Source organism: Rhinopithecus roxellana, chromosome 9, assembly GCF_007565055.1.
Source record: "Rhinopithecus roxellana isolate Shanxi Qingling chromosome 9, ASM756505v1, whole genome shotgun sequence".
NCBI classification, from domain to species: domain Eukaryota; kingdom Metazoa; phylum Chordata; class Mammalia; order Primates; family Cercopithecidae; genus Rhinopithecus; species Rhinopithecus roxellana.
The window spans coordinates 101,859,666-101,879,838 of NC_044557.1; the positions used below are offsets into that span (position 1 = coordinate 101,859,666).

General features: G+C 45.1%; 1 protein-coding gene across 7 annotated transcripts in view; it reads left to right on the forward strand.

Annotated features, from left to right (window-relative positions):
* The window catches only part of MTSS1 (MTSS I-BAR domain containing 1), a 184,392-nt gene that overhangs the window by 146,157 nt on the left and 18,062 nt on the right, over positions 1 to 20,173 (forward strand). For 4 of the 7 annotated variants that reach the window (XM_010363905.1, XM_030937547.1, XM_030937550.1 and 1 more), the window contains exons 6-7: positions 4,106 to 4,180; positions 8,678 to 8,689. In XM_010363905.1, coding sequence (XP_010362207.1) covers positions 4,106 to 4,180; positions 8,678 to 8,689 — 87 coding nt within the window. The remainder of the gene's footprint in view (positions 1 to 4,105; positions 4,181 to 8,677; positions 8,690 to 20,173) is intronic. The other 3 variants (XM_010363908.2, XM_030937548.1, XM_010363909.2) reach the window with 1 other exon arrangement.

A 20,173-nucleotide genomic window follows, 5' to 3' on the forward strand; every position in this document is an offset into this window, starting at 1 on the left:
CTTGGTGAAAGCCTGTCTCTGCTAAAAATACAAAAATTAGCCAGGTGTGGTGGTGCATGCCTGTAATCCCAACTACTCGGGAGGCTGAGACACGAGAATTACTAGAACCCAGGAGGCAGAGGTTGCAGTGAGCAGAGATTGCACCACTGCACTCCATGCTGGGTGCCAGAGCAAGACACTGCCTCCCCCTAACCCTCCAAAGAAGTATAAATCATAATGGCAGGTTTAAATGCTGAACATTCATACTTAAGGCATTTCAGCACATTCTGAAAGCCAGACTTTTAATGATATAAGCTTACCCTAGGTCTCCTGCCCATTCTCTTTGTGCATTATCCCAGTTGGGTGAGACAAGTCTTTGTGAACTGGTTGAATGAGTTGTCAGGGACCTTGATGGTGTGACAGGAACTGAGTGTAACCTGCAGAGCAAATAGCACTGATGCTTTTGAGTGAGGGTGTTTGTGTTCCCTTCACACAGGCCAACCAGACTGTTTCGTAAGAGCTTCTCATTCCCTCCCCATTCAGGTCATTCTGATGCTTTTTACATGCTAGGGGCTGTGGGGTCTACAGAAGGATGAGTAGGGTATCTACTGAAACAGAAATAAATTAGCCCTGTTACAAAGCAAAGTAAAAGACTGCAATGAAGACCCAACCGGGTGCTCTGGGAATGTGAATGGCAGCTCCTAAAACAGGCCTCTTTGGGACTATGGGGATGGTTTATTCTGCCTGCTACAAGCTATATAATGAAAATTATTCTATGTCCCCAGCAACTCTCAGTAGCTACCAGAAATTTGCACGTTCGTTCCGATTATTCATCCCTCCCCTCATCATGCACCTGTGCTCCTGAGTACTTACCGTATTCCATGCCTGTGCTTGCTCCAGAGCCACAGAAATAAATAAGTTGGTCTTGGTTTTTGGTACATGTCCTTTAAATTTGTCTATCACAGACAATAGACTCCTGAAGTCACGTCTTCATTGTTATTGGAAATCTGACTTACGTAGAACTTCAACAAACCATCTTGGTAAAAGAACCAGGAAGGGTGATGGCTTATTTGTGTTGAGATTCAGAAGTATGGATACAGTAGCCAAATACTTAGCAGTTATATTTAAAAAGTTAATATAGGCCAGGCATGGTGGCTCACGCCTGTAATCTCAGCACTTTGGGAGGTGGAGGCGGGTGGATCACTTGAGGTCGGGAGTTCGAGACCAGCCTGGCCAACATGGCGAAAACCCATCTCCACTAAAAATACAAAAAAAAAAAAAACCAATTAACTGGGTGTGGTGGCACGCACCTGTAATCTCAGCTACTCGGGAGGATGAGACACAAGAATCACTTGAACTCAGGAGGCAGAGGCTGCAGTGAGCCGAGATCGTACCTCTGCACTCCAGCCTGGGCAACACAGCAAGACTGCATCTCACGGAAAAAAAAGTTAATATATAATCATTTATCCCCCCTACCCTAGCTTGAAGTTAAGGAGAGAGGCAAATTCAGAGGATTAACTGGATCCCATTGTGTGTTAATCAGATCATGAGTTTTCTTTTCTTAGGTTCACGGGATTTATCCATCTGTACTTTTCATTGGGTAAAAGAAAATAGAACTATTTGAAATTTGTTTCAGATGGGGAAAGAGTTGATAGTTTATGTTTGGCCCAATTCACCTCATATTGGCTGACTTGGCTCATTCATTGACTGAGTATTTGTCAGGCATCTGCTGTATGCCATGGACTGGTTGAGGCCCTGGGAAAGCAGTGGACAACCAGCCAGCCAGGCCCCTGCCCTCAGGGAGCCTGCACTCCTGCGCAGGTCTCTCCTCACCCTCTGTCTGTGTGAGGAGCCGGTGCAGCCTTCTCAGGCCTTTTGGGCCCCCACCACCCTGCAGGAACCTCCTTCTTCTCTGTTAAATGTTCCCCTTTGCTGGTACAGCAAAGCTGAGACTTCACATTGGATGTGTAAGGCCTTTTATAAGAGTGGTTGTGCTGAGCCCATAGGGAGAAGGCAGCAGGTTTTACAGAGAGCTTTACTCATCCAGTAAAACACAGGTCCCTTGATTTTCATGGACTTTTTCCCCCTCCCTCCCATTCCCACTGCATACAGAGAAGCACGTCTCAATTTTCTTCTTTGGGGTCACATAAGGAGATGAAGAGCCTAGGCCTGAATGTGAATTGAGACCCATTGTCTGGCTCTGCATACCTGCTAAATGGCCTCTCCATACAAAGGTCAAGAAGTCATGGGCTACAAAGCCCCGACCCCCAGCCTCCGTGACACAACACTTCCTTCATCTTTTTGATTCAGCCTCTAACTGAGGGAGTGTGACCCGAGTAGCAGCCACACACAACCCACTCTGCTAGCCCAGGATGCTCAGACATGACCCAGACACTGCTTCTTCCCTTGGGAAGCTTGTAGGGGGAGAGAGGAGAGACTGCAGGGCAAAGCATAGGATGTCGGGGAAGAGAGATACAGGGAGCCCCAGAGGTTGGAGAGGTTTGGTTGAGGAGTTAGGAAATAAGGCGCCATTTGGAGGGATCCCAGTGGATGGACATGGTTTCATCACACTGACGTTAGAGCAGTGAAGGTGCCCTAGCCAGAGAGAAAACCATGCAGAGGCCAGGCGCAGTGGCTCATGCCTGTAATCCCAGCACTTTGGGAGGCCGAGGCTGGTGGATCACGAGGTCAGGAGATCAAGACCATCCTGGCTCACACGGTGAAACCCCATCTCTACTAAAAATACAAAAAAAATTAGCCGGATGTGGTGGCAGTTGCCTGTAGTCCCAGCTACTCAGGAGGCTGAGGCAGGAGAATGGCGTGAACCCAGGAGGCAGAGCTTGCAGTGAGCCGAGATAGTGCCACTGCACTCCAGCCTGGGCAACAGAGCAAGACTCCGTCTAAAAAAAAAAAAAAAAAGAAAAAGATAACCATGCAGATAGGCAGGGAAAATGGGGGAGTGGCCAGAAAAGAGTGGAGAGCTACCATGCTGCACAGCGATTCCAGGTGTGTATAAATAGGCTTAGGGCCAGTAGAAGGGAAACCTCAGAGCTGGCTGCAAGGGAGCTGGCCAAGGTGAAATGTACAGCAGTGGCAATGAATTGACTGTGAGAGCAGCAAAGGGGAGAAGTGTCACGGGTGACCGTCATCCCAGGTGTCTATGTCTGAATGATGAGGATGCCAGCAACAGAAATGGGGCAGTCTGCAAATGGGCCGGTGGGGGAGGAGGAAGCGGTTGGCGGGGGATGTGGTGCACGCGGACTGCCCCTCTGAGGGGTTTGTGGTGTCTAGCCACAGGATCCATGCTGAAAGTAAGGCAGCTGGTTCTTGCCCAGTCTCCCCACTGTGTGATCTAGCTTCTTCTGCTGTATGAGACTTTTTTTTCTGGATTTTAACATCTGACCAGCATCTTTTCCACATAGGATTTTGCTTTTGTTTTTGTTTTTTGTTTGTTTGTTGTTTTTTCTTTCCGCAAAACACAGTGGATTTGGGCCTTGGGAAAGTAGATAATATTGAAAAATCTTTCCAGATACTTGAGCTGAGAAATTATGAATTTTTTTCATTTTTATTAAAGTATTCCCGGCCAGCCACAGTGGCTCATGCCTGTAATCCCAGCACTTTGGGAGGCCGAGGTGGGTAGATCATTTGAGGTCAGGAGTTCAAGACCAGCCTGGTCAACATGGTGAAGCCCCATCTCTACTAAAAATACAAAAATTAGCTGGGCATGGTGGTAGGCACCTGTAATCCCAGCTACTCAGGAGGCTGAGGCAGGAGAATCACTTGAACTTGGGAGGTGGAGGTGGCAGTGAGCTGAGATCACACCACTGCACTCCGGCGTGGGCCACAGAACAAGACTCCATCTGAAAAAAAAAAAAAAGTGTTCCCAAATGGAGCCTCCCTCAAATCTGGTTTCAGTGAATATGACAGAGCAAAACCACTGTGCATTTTGTTTTCGTGTCTCTAGCCCCTTGGTTGTAAATGTCATGAGATTATCATATTGTATTCTGATAAAGCCACTGACAGCATGTCACAGTTTATGCTTTCTGTTATAAATGCAATAGCTGTTTCTAACATATTTTCTGTTAAGCAAAACGGTAAAATTATTCCATATTCTGCTTTCTCTTAGAATATAAGAAAGCCCGCCAAGAGATAAAAAAGAAGTCCTCGGATACACTGAAACTGCAGAAGAAAGCGAAAAAAGGTAACTCCTAAAATTCTGCCACTGATGTTACTTCCTGATGGAGGGCTTGATTTGTCTTTGAAGCGAAAGGTGTTCACTTCAGAGACTTCCTTAAGTATGATGGCCCTGGAAAACAGATGGGAGCAAATAGAACCTATCTGAGTTCACATTCTCAGAGTGCAGAATAGGTATTAATTTGAGGCGGTTGCCAAGTGGGACTTGACATGTTCCTTCCCCCACCTTTGTCTTCCAAGTCTGACAGTTTCCATGCCTATTGTGCTTCGTAATGATACCTATAAATTTCTTAGAAGCCTTGGGATAATGCAGAAAAGCCTTTATGCAAATGTTCTCTAGTAATTATTACAGAAATTATGTCATTTTCTCCTGCAGCTTTCACAGCCTATAATCTTCAAAACCCTTTATTAAGTCTTATGAGAGTGCTGGGAATGGGTGCAGGGGCTGGGAGTCATGGCCATACAGGGGATTTTCCATGGTGTTTATGAGGGAGGAGCTTGATAATCTACCACTGAGCAAAACCAGGCAAGATGCCTTTCCCCCATGTCCTCATTTATCCTCCTTGGCAAACCAGTGAATCGTCAGATCTTTGACCCACCTTTGTTCCTCCAGAATGGACTGGGAGTTCGAAGAGAAAAATCTAGTGGCATCCACTTCGCAAGCACTTGTAACATTTTACTACCACCTAAAAACGTAGGGACTTTCTCCTGAGCTAGAGAAGGTGACATTGCTTCCAGTCTATTCTTCTTTGACACCAAGTTTCTGAATCTGCTGCTTCACAGCTGATAAGATGGGGTTCTTCCGTCAGGTTGCTCTGTGGGTGGTGTTTACCATTAATTTGAGACAACAACGTTTTCCAGTTGGGATCCCCCAGCCTGAATTTTCTCTCCCCTAAACCAGCAGTTCTCTGTTGGAAATAGAAGAAGACACATTTGGAGAGATGGGATGGTGGAGGGTGGTGTGGAGTGGGGTGATAATAGGACACAGTTTTTAACCTTGAACGTTTCTATAAAATGAGCCCCCCACCCCGAATATTCACAACCACCATAAACCCATTTCGAGATAAAGGCAGTGGAATTTTCACCCACAGATTTTCCATCAGCATTCGCCCCAGCAGTTTCTTTCGTATGTTTGTTTTTGGTCTGGAGCTTCTCAGATTTGTATCCTATCTAACCAGGGCACGTGGGAGCTAGTGTTTGACAAGTAATAGGGTTTGTGACATAGTAACATTTTAGTGACTGTAGAGGTAAACATTTATAAGTAAAATTACTACCATATTCCATGAAGTCCGAGGCCCGGAGGGGAGGAGGCTGGTCACAATTCGGGGCTGAACTCCACGTAACTGACAGGTTGGCAGCTTTGAGAGAGGAGGGATTCCTGGACTGGGAGAGATGGTCCAGGGAAGATGTTTAGGCTTAGAAAAGGTTTGGGAGTTTGGTGAAAAGGATGAAGGAAGAAAAAGTAGTTATTTTCCCTAACTCTTCCACTGCTGACTTTTCAGAGGCCCTAAGTTCTTGGCTGCAGTGATAGTTCTTTTATTTAAATTCTGCATGGAGGCTGAATTGGTCCTCGTCTGTCACTCAAAGTCACTGGCATTGCCCAATTAGCAGAATTTATACCTCTGGGTGAAGCCTGATAGGGTAATTGCAGTGCAACATCAAAAGAAGTTTCTGGCAATTAGACTTCCTAGCACTGGCTCAGGCTGCCTGCAGGATAACGAGCTCTCTATCAAGGCTGGATAGAAAGATTTGGGACCCATAGGATGCTGGATTGTGTGTAACGTGAAGAGAGGCATCTGGTCCTGAGACTTGGGAATGATTGGCATTTAGTTGTGTGGTTTCTTGGGCCACATTGGTCTGACGGATGAGAGAATGGAGGCTGGGATCCAGGGTTTCTGAAGTATCTGTCTTCTCAGCCACAGCCTCACACTGGCAGTCTCTGGCACCATGTCTTTTCCCCATGAGATTGGTCAGATCCATAGCTTGGAATGTTCTGGAGAATTTCCAGTTACTTCAAGGTACAACCAGAAAATAATTTTTATTTCTATCCTTTGTAAAGATTTTTTTCTAAAATCTGTAAGTGCAGTTTTGGACCAGGTGTTTCTATTTGTATATTTCTGGGATGAAAGCAGCCTTCTAAAAGGTACTAGAGTCACATTCGGACTGGACTCTTTTATGGAGAGCTCTGCTAGGAGGCATGTGTATGGCTGAGAATGGACTGAAGAAAACACAACTCACTTAAGGGCTGGAAGAAATCTGGTTATTTGAGGCTTTCAGTTGTTTAGGGGTCTGGTTAGCTGACATTTCCCTTTCTGCTAGAAAACCTTGAGGGATCTGTTTCATCTCCTTCAAGTGGCAGATTCCCAGACCCTTGGTTTGTAAAAGTGTTAGCAGTTCCTTTTGATGTACCATGCATTCAGATGCATGAAGCTTCTGGATATATTTTTTTGTCCTGATAGATGGAATCTGATGTGTGCAGCCAGATAATCACTTCCTTTTTGATACATTTCCAGGAGATTCTCAAGCAGCTTCCCGCCATGCCTTTTTCAAAAACTCTGATCTTTGATCTAAAAATTCTTCGGACTCTCCTTTTAGCATTTCAAGTGCCTTTGTGCGTGTAAGCATGGTTTACCACCATTCTTGACGTGGGCAGACACACATGGATGTGATTTTTATTAGCAGCTCACTTTCCTTCTTACTCTGCAGATACCACCTTTTATCACATTCTTGGACTCTTTCTTACTATAGAGAGAGGTAGTTTGTAATCTAAAGGTGTTTAAATATTTCCATCAAGAAACTTTCAGTGGTTTGCCTTTGGTAGGTTTTATCTCAAAATCATTTTTTAGCAACTGGGGATATGCTATGGCTGTGGATGAGTGTGCCTGTCTTGAAGGCAAGCTTGTCGGATGCCTACTAGAAGTAAACAGGCAAAGAGTTAGCTAGTCCTCACCCTCAGAGAAATTCTGGGCTCGTGCACAGAGTCAAGAGCACGTGGCAGAGCCAGCATTGCCGACAGGTGGAGGGACAGAGGTGGCAGGATGCTGGGGGGATGGTGTGGAGCAAACCCAGTTGCCCCAGGTTCTGAACAGTGTCTCTTGAGCCCTCTGCCTGCTTCATATCAGCTCATTGCCTTGGAGGTCTTAGAGTTGACCATGACCCAGTGGGGGAAAGTAGGAGAACATCGGAAATGAGAGGCGTTTTACATTGTATTTACCTACGTATGCCACCCGACTGTAGGGACTCAGCAGCCTTATTCTCATTTCACTACCATGTTGTTATCAATGTAAATTAAAAATTAATTCTGGGCTGGGCGCGGTGGCTCATGCCTGTAATCTCAGCTCTTTGGGAGGCTGAGGCGGGCGTTCAGCTCTTTGGGAGGCTGAGGTGGGTGGATCACGAGGTCAAGAGATCGAGACCATCCTGGCCAACATGGTGAAACCCCATCTCTACTAAAAATACAAAAATTAGCTGGGTGTAGTCCCAGCTACTCAGGAGGCTGAGGCAGGAGAATTGCTTGAACCCTGAAGGTGAAGGTTGCAGTGAGCCAAGATCATGCCACTGCACTCCAGCCTGGGCAACAGAGGGAGACTATATCTCAAAAAATAATACTAATAATTCTGGTAAAGCCTTCTGTTTCCATCTGTAACTACAAAAAGTTTATCAAGGATTTTAAAAAATAATAATGGCCAGCATTCATTAAGTGCTTATTATAGTCATTGTTCCACTTATTACCATGACGTCATTAAATCTAAGAAGTCTTGATTTCTCTTTTTTTTGGAATCAGCATCTCACTAGGTGGCCTAGGCTGACCTCAAACTCCTGGGCTTCAGGGATCTTCCCGCCTCAGCCTCCCTAGTAACTGAGATTAACAGGCACACACCACTGTGCCCAGCAGGGACTTTTCTTGAGAGAGAGAGAACTGGAACATTGTAATATGTTAACTGCACAGCTGACATTTAAGTAGTTGACTCTATCACTTTCCACTAGAGGCTGCAAAGCCAATGTTATAAATGTAATAAACAGACTCACAGAGTTCTATACCAGTATAGTATTTGCTGTTATACTACAATTTTAAATTCTTTAATTTTTTTTTCCGTTTTCATCCCGCCCTAAGCTTTGTCTCCTCGGATTTCCTAGATATTTTTCAAGTGATGGTAAACTACACCCGAAAGATTTTCTTGCCAAAGCTTGGCTTCTTCTGGGCATATATTTTTCATCTCTCTTTTTAAAAATCCTTGCTGTCCTCTCTAGGGGTGGTCATTACTAACTAGTAAGGTTGTGTTTAGATGAGAAGGAAAGGATGTTAGTAGAGCAGAGAAGGGGGACATGGATGTGGGTTTAATCAGCCCTCATAGAAAATTTGGTGGCGAGCCATGGACACTTTAACACACGAAACCAAGGTAAGACTGCTGCTGCTGCTGCTTGAATACCGGTTTGACTTTATTATTTTCCTTTTTGTGTCAATTGTGTATCCTGCACTTTCTCACCGTGTGCCCCCCGCCAGTGGACACTCTTGGTAAGTCTACCATCCCAAATCTCTGGTGGCTGCTCACGGTGTGGTCCTTGCTGTGGGCTTTCCGTGGTTGTCCAGACCTCTGCTAGCTGCCCAGGTTTTCCTACCAGCTCAAAACAATCAACTGTGCCTACCTAATTTTCCACAACTTTAAGAAAATTGTGTGTGCCTTGTGTTTTAATTGTTTTCTTTTTTGGATGTGTAGCCATTTACCATCTTAGCACGCCACCCTGAGAGCCTTTGAATCATCATAATTCAATATTAGACTCATGGAAAAAAGAAATACAGAGTGACTTAAACTGTCGTTTCCACAGTAAATAAGCATTTTTGCATACATATATACCTGCGTATATATGTATGTATATATTTACGCCACAAACAAAACGTAGAGCTGCAAGCCCCAAAATAATTCTCTAATCAGATTTGGTTGTGTTAAGCTTGGGAAACATCTTTAACTTTATCCTCTCTGCAAGACCATATAGCTCTTTCCATAACCGATGATTCATTTTTAAAAAAATAAATCAAAAGTATTTCTTATTTCAGTAGAGTTTGTGAAACGTTTCATTTCGGAAGTATCAGATCTTCCAATTAAGTAATCAGAATGATTCTTCTCGACTGAATGTTGAACTTCACTCTGTGGATGATCATGCTGCTAAAACTTCAAGTTGCTTTTGGAGTCTTGTTGCTGTCCCTCTGTCCCGGGAGGTCTGTCTGCGAGGTGTCCGTGTGGTTTATCTTGCCTGAGTGTGCCCAGGTGTTCTCTGAGCGTTTTACTGAACAGCTCCAAAGAAGCTTTTGAAGTGGCTTCTGTCATTTTACAGCAAACCCAGTGCACAAAGTTCTCCTTTGATGGTTGGGGCTGGCATGACCCACTATCTTAGGGGACATGTCTGCCTCTGTTTCCCCTCATGGTGATGTTGGGCTTGTGGTTCCCCAGCTTTAAAAAGGATCATCCTTTCCAGTCCTCAACGTTGTGATTATGAGACAGCTTGCACAGTTTCTAGTAAACCTTTGGAAGGAAGGTAAGCCACAGCCACTGTTTTGCTTATTGCAGTAAAATTCACATCACAGAATTTATCATTTTAACCACTCTAAAGTATAAGTTTCAGTGGCTTTTAGTACATTCATGGTGTTGTGTAACCATCACCACTATCTAATTTCACAACATTTTCATTATCCCCGAAAGACTCCTCATGCCCATTAAGCAGTCCCTCTCTGTTTCCAAGTCTCCCCACCTACCCTGACCCTGACAACCACTCATCCGCCTACTGTTTCTGCATTTGCCTGTTCTGGACATTTTATACAAATGCAATCATATAGTACATAGCCTTTTGAGGACACAGGCCCTTGAGTCTTGAGTTTTACTGGAACCTTTGCTGAGAGCCTGGCATGAGTCAGTTCGTGGAGTAAATAGAGCATTTTATTTATTTGAAATGATGGGAAGTCAGTTTGGAATGAAGAAAGAAACTGTATAGCCTTTTGACTTTGTAAGTTCTAAAGATTTTGCTTATCTTTCAAAGAGAAATCTCTGCAGGCCCCTTTAGTTTTTTCTCTTGTAGGGGCTGGTTCATGGGGCAAAGCCGCAGTGAATTTGGCTATAACGACACAAGAAAAGCTCTATGATTTGTAGCTCTTACAAATTTTTAAAATATTTATACAGAGAGAAAAAAAGAATAATTTCTTTTTAAGAATTGGCTCGGCTGGGCGTGTTGGCGTGGTGGCTCACGCCTGTAATCCCAGCACTTTGGAAGGCAGAGGTGGGCAGATCACTTGAGTTCAGGAGTTCCAGACCAGCCTGGCCAACATGGCAAAACCCTATCATGATCAGTGACATGATCTCAGCTCACTGCAACCTCCACCTCCTGAGTTCAAGCAGTTCTCCAGCCTCAGCCTCCCAAGTAGCTGGGATTACAGGCACGCGCCACCACTGCTGGCACATTTTTATATTTTTAGTAGAGACAGGATTTTGCCATGTTAGCCAGGATGGTCTTGAACTCCTGACGTCAGGCGATCCTCTTGCCTTGGCCTCCCAGAGTGCTGGAATTACAGGTGTGAGCCACCCTGCCAGCCAGTGCTGGGATGAATATAAGCAAAAGGTATAACCTGGGGGCAGAGAGGAAGGAGCCTCGCTAAGCCTGGAGGTAAGGTAGTGATAATGAGGAGGATAATGAGGAGGAGGAGGAGGGGGTCAGCTGGTGAAGAATGAGGAGGAGTATTCAAGGTAGAGGGGACACGTGGCTCTTGTCATTTAGAAAGGAGCACCAGCAATGGTGGTGAAGGGTCGACATGTCACACTGTGTGTTTGATGCTCCAGGGACAGCCTTGAGGCAGGGCTGTCGTCCCACCAAGGGTGGACTGTGTGCATAGAGAATCATAGTGAGCCCTGGCTACTCAGCCTCTGGCTTCCTGGACCGTGTCTCCCCACCCCACACTGACCTGCCTCCAGGATGGTTCAATCACTGGACCTCAATTCTGATCAGACTCCAAAGTGGACCCCAAAAGCCTCTCCACATCATTCTTCCTTTCTTGGAAAAAGCCTGTGAAATGTGAATCCTTTCCCCTATGCACAGTGGTTTGCTCATCCCCCAGCCGTATCCAGCCTGTGCACTCACCCACAGGAATGTTTCTTGTGTTTACAAAACCAGCGGAAAGCACTCTCAGAATGACCCTGAGACCTGCAATCAACGGATCAATTGCCCTGCCTCTATGGTAAAAATTGAATCTGTCTAGATTCCCTGCAACCCCACCCCCCTTGATTTTGAAGAGGGATAGTACTAGGAGCTCTCCTTCCTACAGGGATGTCAGTGGAGTGAGGAGGAAGAACAAGGAGCAGACGGTGGGATAGTTCCAGCCAGTTCTTCGAGGCCAAGCCCAGGGCTTAGAAAGCTGATGAGGAAATACAGAATATGGGCACAGCCAGACAGCTTCTGTCTGGGTGGAAGCAGGGATGGTAGAATTTTACCCTTAGACCTGTTGTGATAATCAGGAAGCTGCCCCTGACCTGAATCCATAGATGTCTGAATTTAACTCAGAAATCTCCTGTAAGGCTGGCACAGTGGCTCATATCTGTAATCTCAGCACTTTGGGAGGCCGAGGTGGGAGGATCACTTGAGGTCATGAGTCTGAGACCAGCCTGGCCAACATGGCAAAATCCCATCTCTACTAAAAATACAGAAGTTAGATGGGCGTGGTGGCATGCACCTGTATTCTCAGCTACTTGGGAGGCTGAGGCAGAAGAACCGCTTAAACCTGGGAGGCGGAGGTTGCAGTGAGCTGAGATCGCTCCATTGCACTCCAGTCTGGGCGACAGAGTGAGACCCCGTCTCCAAAATAAAAGAAAAGAAATCTTCTGCAAAGGGATGTTGCATTTCAGGTGAATGCACATAGCCTTCAGAGGCTGGGCTATTTATTACTATAACTGAGGATTCCAGGTAAACACAAGCCAAACAGATGCACCAGAAGCCTGGAGCTGTGAACTCTTCCTTTGCAAAGCTTGTCTCTGGTAAAACCTCACATAGACACGGCTCCTTGAGTGCCTTGCCTGTGACTCTGGTCTCAGAATGCCCTGGGAGTCCCTGTGCACAATAGTACTGTTAAGGTGCAGGTCACCTGACTTCCCTGTGGCTGCATTCAGGGACCAGAGGGAGACATATGTAGAGTGTGAAGGCATGCCAGGAGCTGAGTACTTTTCTTAGCGTTAATTTTTGACCAAATACAAAACAGCAGAAAGGAAACAGACAACTTGCTTGAAATATTTATTCCTTGCATAGTATGGTTTTCATCTACCTAGAGAACACTAACGGGATGGGCAAAGCCTGACGGAATGGCAGGGTAGGAAAGCGGTTGCTGCCTCTCTTGAGCTGCAGCCCATCAGCCATTCCTGGTTTTCATGGGACTAATTGATTCACGCCTGGTGCCATTCTTCCATTCATAAACATCCGTGACTGCTGCAGATGAGTCCTGCAAAACACTCCAGCCTCCATGTATCAGTTTGTTCTTTCATTCATTCAGGAAAGGGATATGACATGCCTCCTCTGTGCTAGACTCTGTTAGCTGCTAAGGAGGTAAAAGTAGCATCTACCCTCAAGCTGTCCCCAGAACGAAGAATGCATTTATGTTCCAACATCAATTCTCTGACCACAGCTGGCTGTCCTATTCAGTTATGACACTGCCTAGTGTTAGTGCAGACCCCACAAGGTAAGAGGTCAATCCTGTGAGACTGCCCCAAATTCAGTCACCAGCCACAAGTGAGGTCCCCATATTCCTCACACTTCTGCCCAGCCGACCACAAATTTGGGGGTTTGTATCACCCCCTCGCCCAACAAGTTTAATAATTCTCTAGAAGAACTCGCAGAAAATAGGAAAGCACCATATGTACAATGACTGGCTTCTTATAAAGAATGCAGATTGTAGCCTTGTTTACTACATTAAAGATGTTCAGAACTCTGCTGAAGCCCTTGAAGCCTTTTTGACTTCTAGATAATTCCACCGTGACAGTGTGTATTTGGATTAGACTGTGGCTTAACTGGACATCCAGTTAGCAAGTGGTGGTGGTTGTCTAGGTCCCTGGGCTCAGGGGAGTGACCACAGAGACAAGAGAGGAAGACAGGTGGATTCAAGAGCTACTTAGGAGAAATGCAAATGAAAGAAGGAAGAGTTGAAGGCGATGGTGAATTTCTGGATCCAGTAGCTAGGTTGGCAGATGGTGGAGTATTTATTTAACCACAAAGGAAGAAGCATTTTGGAGCCATGAGGATCCTCTGTTGGAGACACTCTGGATGGTGAGCCACAGGTTGGCATGGGATGTTTTCTGGTTGTTCTCTGAAATGTCTCTTTTTATCCTTTGCTTTGATAAACAACTGGTTGCCCAGGGGGCAGTGAAGAATCTTGATGATAAAACTGTTACTTGTAGTGAAAGAATCGTGGAATCTTTTGCATTTTCTTACATCAAAAAGGACCTTGAACTGAAAGCTCTCTTTAAGAAACAAACAAACAAACCCACCCGACCCCCCATACTATCACCTGCTAAACTAGCCAGTGTCAGAAGAACAACTTCAGAGATGCTGTGGCAGCGGCAACTGATATTGCCTGACATTTAGTGAGTGCTCAGCCCGTGCCAGGCGTTGTTCTGAACGCTTCATGAGGATTAGTTCATTTCCCCTCCCAGCAGCCCTGTGAGTTGGATACTGTTATTATTTACATCCCACAGGTAAAGGGAAACTGGGGCACAGTAGGTTGAAAAATAACGGAAACTGAGTTTGTTTGAAAAAGTTTAAGGCTAAAAGCCTTCAGTCTTACCTGATCACATCTATCTTTTGATTTGCGGTTGGTTTTTTCTTTTGGGAATCAGTCAAAACCCACCGTAGGTTATTAAGAGCAGAAGATGACTTATAAAGGGATAATGAGGATAGCCTCCTTTTGCTGGGAAGACAGAATTTTTTCATTCCAAATTCTAATCTCCACTGTCAACTTGCATGTCTGGATTTATATTTTGTATTTTAGTATTTATATCCCATGTTTCATTTGACTCTGGGATACGAGCAATTGTCAGATGCACCGTTATTTTCCAGACCACTAAGAAAGGAAAAAAGCCTACCAATTAAACTGTGACACACCATTGATGGTAAGACACACCCCGATTGGTGAGGTGTAAAAGTGAGGGAAAGTGGCTATCTTAGAATGAAATACAGTATTTGTGTGAGTCAGGGACAGGTGAAACTCATTTCGTAAGATTCTAATGGCTTCTCCTTACACCTGTCTCTGAAGAACGAAAGGACTTGGGGTGTTTTGCTGACTCCTGGCAGCATTCTTGGCCCAACGTATCCTGGGTTTGCTCTTCCCCATTGGAGAGCCCTTTGCCGGAGAACAGCCGCTGGCTTGGTTGAGCCGTGAAGTTTACCATGCGAGTGCAGCCTGTGTCTGAAGAGGCTGGACCCGTACAGATAACACTAAGCACATTTCATTGGCTTTTTGATCGGCTGTTTAGCTCTTGGCAGCTTGTTCTCAGCATTCATGTTTGCTGTGAGCAGGAAACACAAAGAACCTCATCTTCAGAACGAGAAAGACTTGGAGCTGGATTCTGGCTGTGCCCGTGGCTAGCTCAGTGCTGGTGACCGTGGCCCTGTGCACACCACTTTGCTCCCTCAGTCTCAGTTTCCCCATCTATCAAAAGGGGTATTCGTTCCTGCCTTGAATGTGTATGTAATGATTAAGGAGAATAAAATGCAAGGGTTGAAGTTGATACGGGATCTTTATTTCATTCCAGAAAACTCTGTAAAGTTTCCTCACTTAAAAATTCCTTCCTTCTGTGGCCAGGTGCGGTGGCTCACACCTGTAATCCCAGCACTTTGGGAGGCCGAGGCAGGCAGATCACTTGAGGTCAGGAGTTCGAGACCAGCCTGGCCAACATGGTAAAACCCTGTCTCTACAGAAAAATACAAAAATTAATCAGACGTGCACTCTTGAACCCAGGAGGCAGAGGTTGCAGTGAGCTGAGATTGTGCCACTGCACTCCAGCCTAGGCAACAGAGCATGACTGTGTCTCAAAAAAAAAAAAAAAAAAAAAAATTCCTTTCTTCTTTAGGGGTGCTGCCTTGGCCCATGACATGGTGCCTTCACAGTGCTTTGCCCCAGGAACATTTTCTGCAAAGAGAATAATCATGATTTCCCCTGGGATGGGGGAATAAGGGGCTCTTGGCTGCTGTTGATCAGAATTCCCCAGCGTGAATACACCAAGACCTGGAAACTAGCAGCAGGAAAAAAATTCTCAAGACTGAAGATGCCCAAGATATTACAGAAGAAAGCCGAAAGCAATTCTTTGCTCAAGAACTTTGTCTGGGAAGACCATCTAAGGCACCCCCTCCCTCCTCCTCTTGGCTGCTTGATGTTGTGGAATTGGCTGGTTCTGAAGCATTAGACCATTTAAGGGCCTGATGGTTGAGGCCAGTGAGCAAACTTGGTCAAGTTGTATCAGTGCTTGATTCATTTGTGAATATTTGAACACCTGCCGCTTTCCAGGGAAGTATGCTGACTGAGGAGATACAGCACTAAGCAAAAGCATTCATGGGTTCTGCCCCCGTGGGACTGACGTCAAATAACTAGAGAAACAAAGATGAAATTCAAACTGGGGGTAGTGCTATGAATAAGTGTAAGGGACTTCAGAGATCAAGTAAAAGAAGCCTAATCTGGGGAGAAAGTTCACGGTGGGATTCCCAGAAGGATGGAGAATTAGGCAAGACCTGTAGGATAAAAGGTGTTAGGAATGTAGCAGAAGGAGAGCGGAGTGAAGGTGAGAAGGGGCCCAGGCCCTGGAGGATGAGAGGGAGAGGAGGGGGGAGAGAATGGCCCACGAAGGCTGAGGCTATGAGGTAGACAGGCAGGACCTTTCATGGCTTGCAGGGCAGGCCATGTTAAGGACATTGGACTTTTCTTGAGAGCAATGGGAGCTGTTGAAAAGCAATGAGAATATTTGCATTTTGAAAGTAATCCACAGCCAGGTGTGGGGGCTCATGCCTGTAATCCCAGCACTTTGGCAGGCCGAGGCAGGTGGATCGCTGGAGGTCAGGAGTTTGAGACCAGCCTGGCCAACATGGTGAAATCCTGTCTCTACTAAAAATACAAAAATTAGCTGTGCATGGTGGTGCGTGCCTGTAATCCCAGCTACTCAGTGGCTGAGGCAGGAGAATCTTCGAACCTGGGAGGCGGAGCTTGCAGTGAGCTGAGATCATGCCACTGCACTCCAGCCTGGGCGACAGAGCAAGACTCTGTCTCAAAAAAGAGAAAAGAAAGTAACCCAGGGCTGCTCTGGGCGAGCTAGTCCAAGTGCAGTCTGGGGTGAGACATTAGGGGCTGTTGGCATCTGTTCGGGTGAGAGACTGTGATGGCCCAGTGAGGGTGGAGGTAGCAGACATGAGACAAGAGCATGGAGGTCGAGTCCATGGGAGTTGGAATAGCCAGGACCGGTGCTGAAGGGGTCAGTGGTGACTCTCCTAACACTGCTGATGGGAGCGAAGTGAATGGGCTTTTGTATATATTAAATCAGTACCAACACAACTCTGAATTTGTGGTCCTCAAAAGATCACTCTGTCTTAAAACCAGTATATCCAACTAGGACATGAAACAATTTCTTTCACAGTTTTTTTTTTAATAAATATAATTACATGTTGTATTAGTGAATTTAATAAACAGACATTGTGGTTTTAGCTTATGATCTATCCTGAATGGAAATGTCCTGACTATAATTATAGCAATCTTTACAGAGTACACTTATTTTAGAATGCTACAATTTGAGAGTCCTTTAATTATAATACATATTTAAAAAACTTGACTATAATCATAGGATAATTTAAATTTATATTTTCCAAATTAGATAACACTTGGTTCTATGGCCTTTTTCTCTTTCCTATGTAGATATATTTTTTAAAGTCAGCATTATTAATTATGGATAGCCATGTGCCTTATAACTTGTGAAAGGAAGTAAACATACATTTTTCCAATTTCTGACAATCATAGGCTGTTATTTATTTCATTTCATTTTATTTTGTTGTATTTTATTTTATTTTATTTTTTTGAGATGGAGTCTTGCTCTGTCGCCCAGGCTGGAGTGCAGTGGCATGATCTCAGCTCACTGCAACCTCCCCCTCCCAGGTTCAAGCAATTCTTCTGCCTCAGTCTCCCCAGTAGCTGGGACTACAGGCGTGTGCCACCACACCCAGATAATTTTTGTACTTCTAGTAGAAACGGGGTTTCACCATATTGGCCAGGCTGGTTATGATCTGCCCGCCTTGGCCTCCCAAAGTGCTGGGATTAGAGGCTTGAGCCACCATGCCCAACCTTGTAGACTGTTATTTTTAAAAATTGCTACCATAATCAAAGCCCACCGAGCAAGTTTGGTCAAACACAATATGTCTCAATCTGGTGTCTCCTGACTTCTGTTCGCTGTCCTACACGAGAGTTTAGAACATTCTGAGGTGGTCTGCAGCCCTCTGTGTTTTGTTATTAGAACATCATAGAATAGATTGACAGACTAGAAATAGCCCTCTAGACCAGCCCTGAGTCATGTGGCCCAACAAGGCCCACAATTGGCCATGCTGTTTTGCTGGTTGCAGAGGAAAAGCGAGGGTTTACAGCTTTCCAGAGCTTCCCTGCTGGCGGACTTCTGTCATTAAGTATATGTGGATTAATTTTGCACTAGCCAGCATTTTAAAATAGAAGAGAAAACCCACAGTTTTCCTAGTGCTGGTGACACCCAGCCTTCCCTCTGTAAGCCCTTGGCCACAGGTGGTGCGTCTCTGTGAACAAAGCCTTTGCCCCAAGGCGAGTTCCAGGAGAGAATAGGAGAATGCTTTTACAGGTTTCTTGTCTACTAAAAACACATGAAACCAGTGGCTCAGGCAGCCACATTAATGTATGGTGATGATTACTCCTACATCCTTGAGGAAGAAATTGAAGGCATGGTAAAGAATTATTCTGAGGGGTGGAGTCAGTGACTACATGGAAGATGGGTGAGTGGGTCACCTTGAAAATATGCTGACACCCAGGTGCTGTGGCTCATGACTGTAATCCCAGCACTTTGGGAGGCTGAGGTGGGAGGATCACTTGAGGCCAGGAGTTCAGGACCATCTGACCAACAAAGCAAGACCCAATCTCTACAAAAAAATTGAAAAACTAGCTGGGCATGGTGGTGCATACTGATAGACCCAGCTCGTCAAGAGGCCAAGGCTGCAATGAGCTATGATCATTCCACTGCACTTCAGCCTGAGTGACAGAGCGAGACCCTGTCTCCAAAAAGGAGAGAATTATGCAGAGACTTCTCAAGCAGCAAATTTCTTATATATAGTAGTTCCCCCTTCTCCTCAGGGGATACATTCCAAGACCCCCCATGGATGCCTAAAACTGCAGATAGTACCAAACCTTACGTATACTGTGGTTTTTCCCATGCATACATGTCTGTGGTAAAGTTTAATATATAATTTAGGCACAGTAAGAGATTAACAACAATAATAATAGAACAGTTATAACAATATACTGTAATAAAAGTCATGTGAATGTAGTCTCTTTCTCTCTTTCAAAATACCTTATTTTACCACACCATGGGTAACTGAAACTTTGGAAACCAGAACCACAGAAGAGGGGCCACTGTAGTGTAATTGCTGGACAGCACCCCTCCATGGACTTAGATACATACGGTCTACACACTTGTGCTCATTTGACTGATGAGAGTTATATACACAAAGCTAGGCGTCCTGTATTTGCTGGCCATCTAAGGCATTTTCAAGGGTGATCTTTGACTATCTATAATTTTCTCATTACGTGCTAATTTAGAACTTATTTCCTGAGAAGTGACTTTTCCTTACTAACATCTGACTACCTTTTCTATTGGGATGTGCTTTAAGCCTGTTTGCCTCTTGCTCCAAATTAAACTTTCTCCTCTGCTTATGAGCGAAAAATGCAGAATATGTTCCTACATCCATGGCAATTTTCCCTGATCCTTTCTTTCTTCAAACCAAATGGTTCATTGCATTTAATGTTCTCTACAACATTAAGAGGGATAGATGGGAACTGCAGGGCCCTTCCTATGAGGCGGTGGGGCAGAGAATAGGTTCGGAATGAGGCAGTGTGGCTTAACCCTGCCTCTGTGCCATTCTTTCTGTGACCTTAGACGAGTCCCTCGACTTCTCTAGGACTTGGTCTCCACTGAAACATGAGCAGGTTGGCCCAATTGGATAACCCCTTCCAGCTCTAACATTTTGTGTTGAAACTATTGAACAGACATTTATCAAGCACCTGCTGTATACACAAATGACATTGTACTAGGGGCTGTGCTGGGAAAGACCAAAATCCTGCCCTGAAGAAGTTTAGAAATTCTCTCTCTGGTTTGAGTGATAGGTGAGGCCCCTGCATAGGCAACCCAGGGTGGAAGCTCATGAGCTGGTGTCCCCATCTACAGATCAGATTTGTAGTAGCTACTCCTTTGGACACAGTGCCTGTTGGTCCATGTTTATCTTTTAGGGCAGCCGACTTCTTTTGCAAGGGGCCATGGTCTGGGGGCCATACTCTGTGTAACACTACTCTGCCATTGTAGGGAGAACTGGTACAGGCAATCTCTACAAAAAAATTGAAAAATTTGCTGGGTAAATAAATGGATGTGGCTGTGTTCTAATAAAACTTTATTTGCAAAGATGGTTTGCTAACCATGTGTTAGTTATTCAAAAGATTAACACCCTGTCTTAAACTCTAGAAATGGTTGCCTCCACCTAACTGGGGTCTGTGAACATGGGCCAGGCTCTGCATAGACCCCACTTTCAGTTTTTCACCAGCAGAGACCTGTCTGGAGGTCTTGTTGTTACTGGGCTTGTTCTATAGGAAGAGTATTCAAGACTTTCCACTAGAAAGTTAAAGTAACTGCCAAGGATTCCCATGGGCCCCCCAAGCCAGAAGAGCAGATGCTTGCCACCTTTGTCTTTAGGAAGAGAAACTTCTATCCAG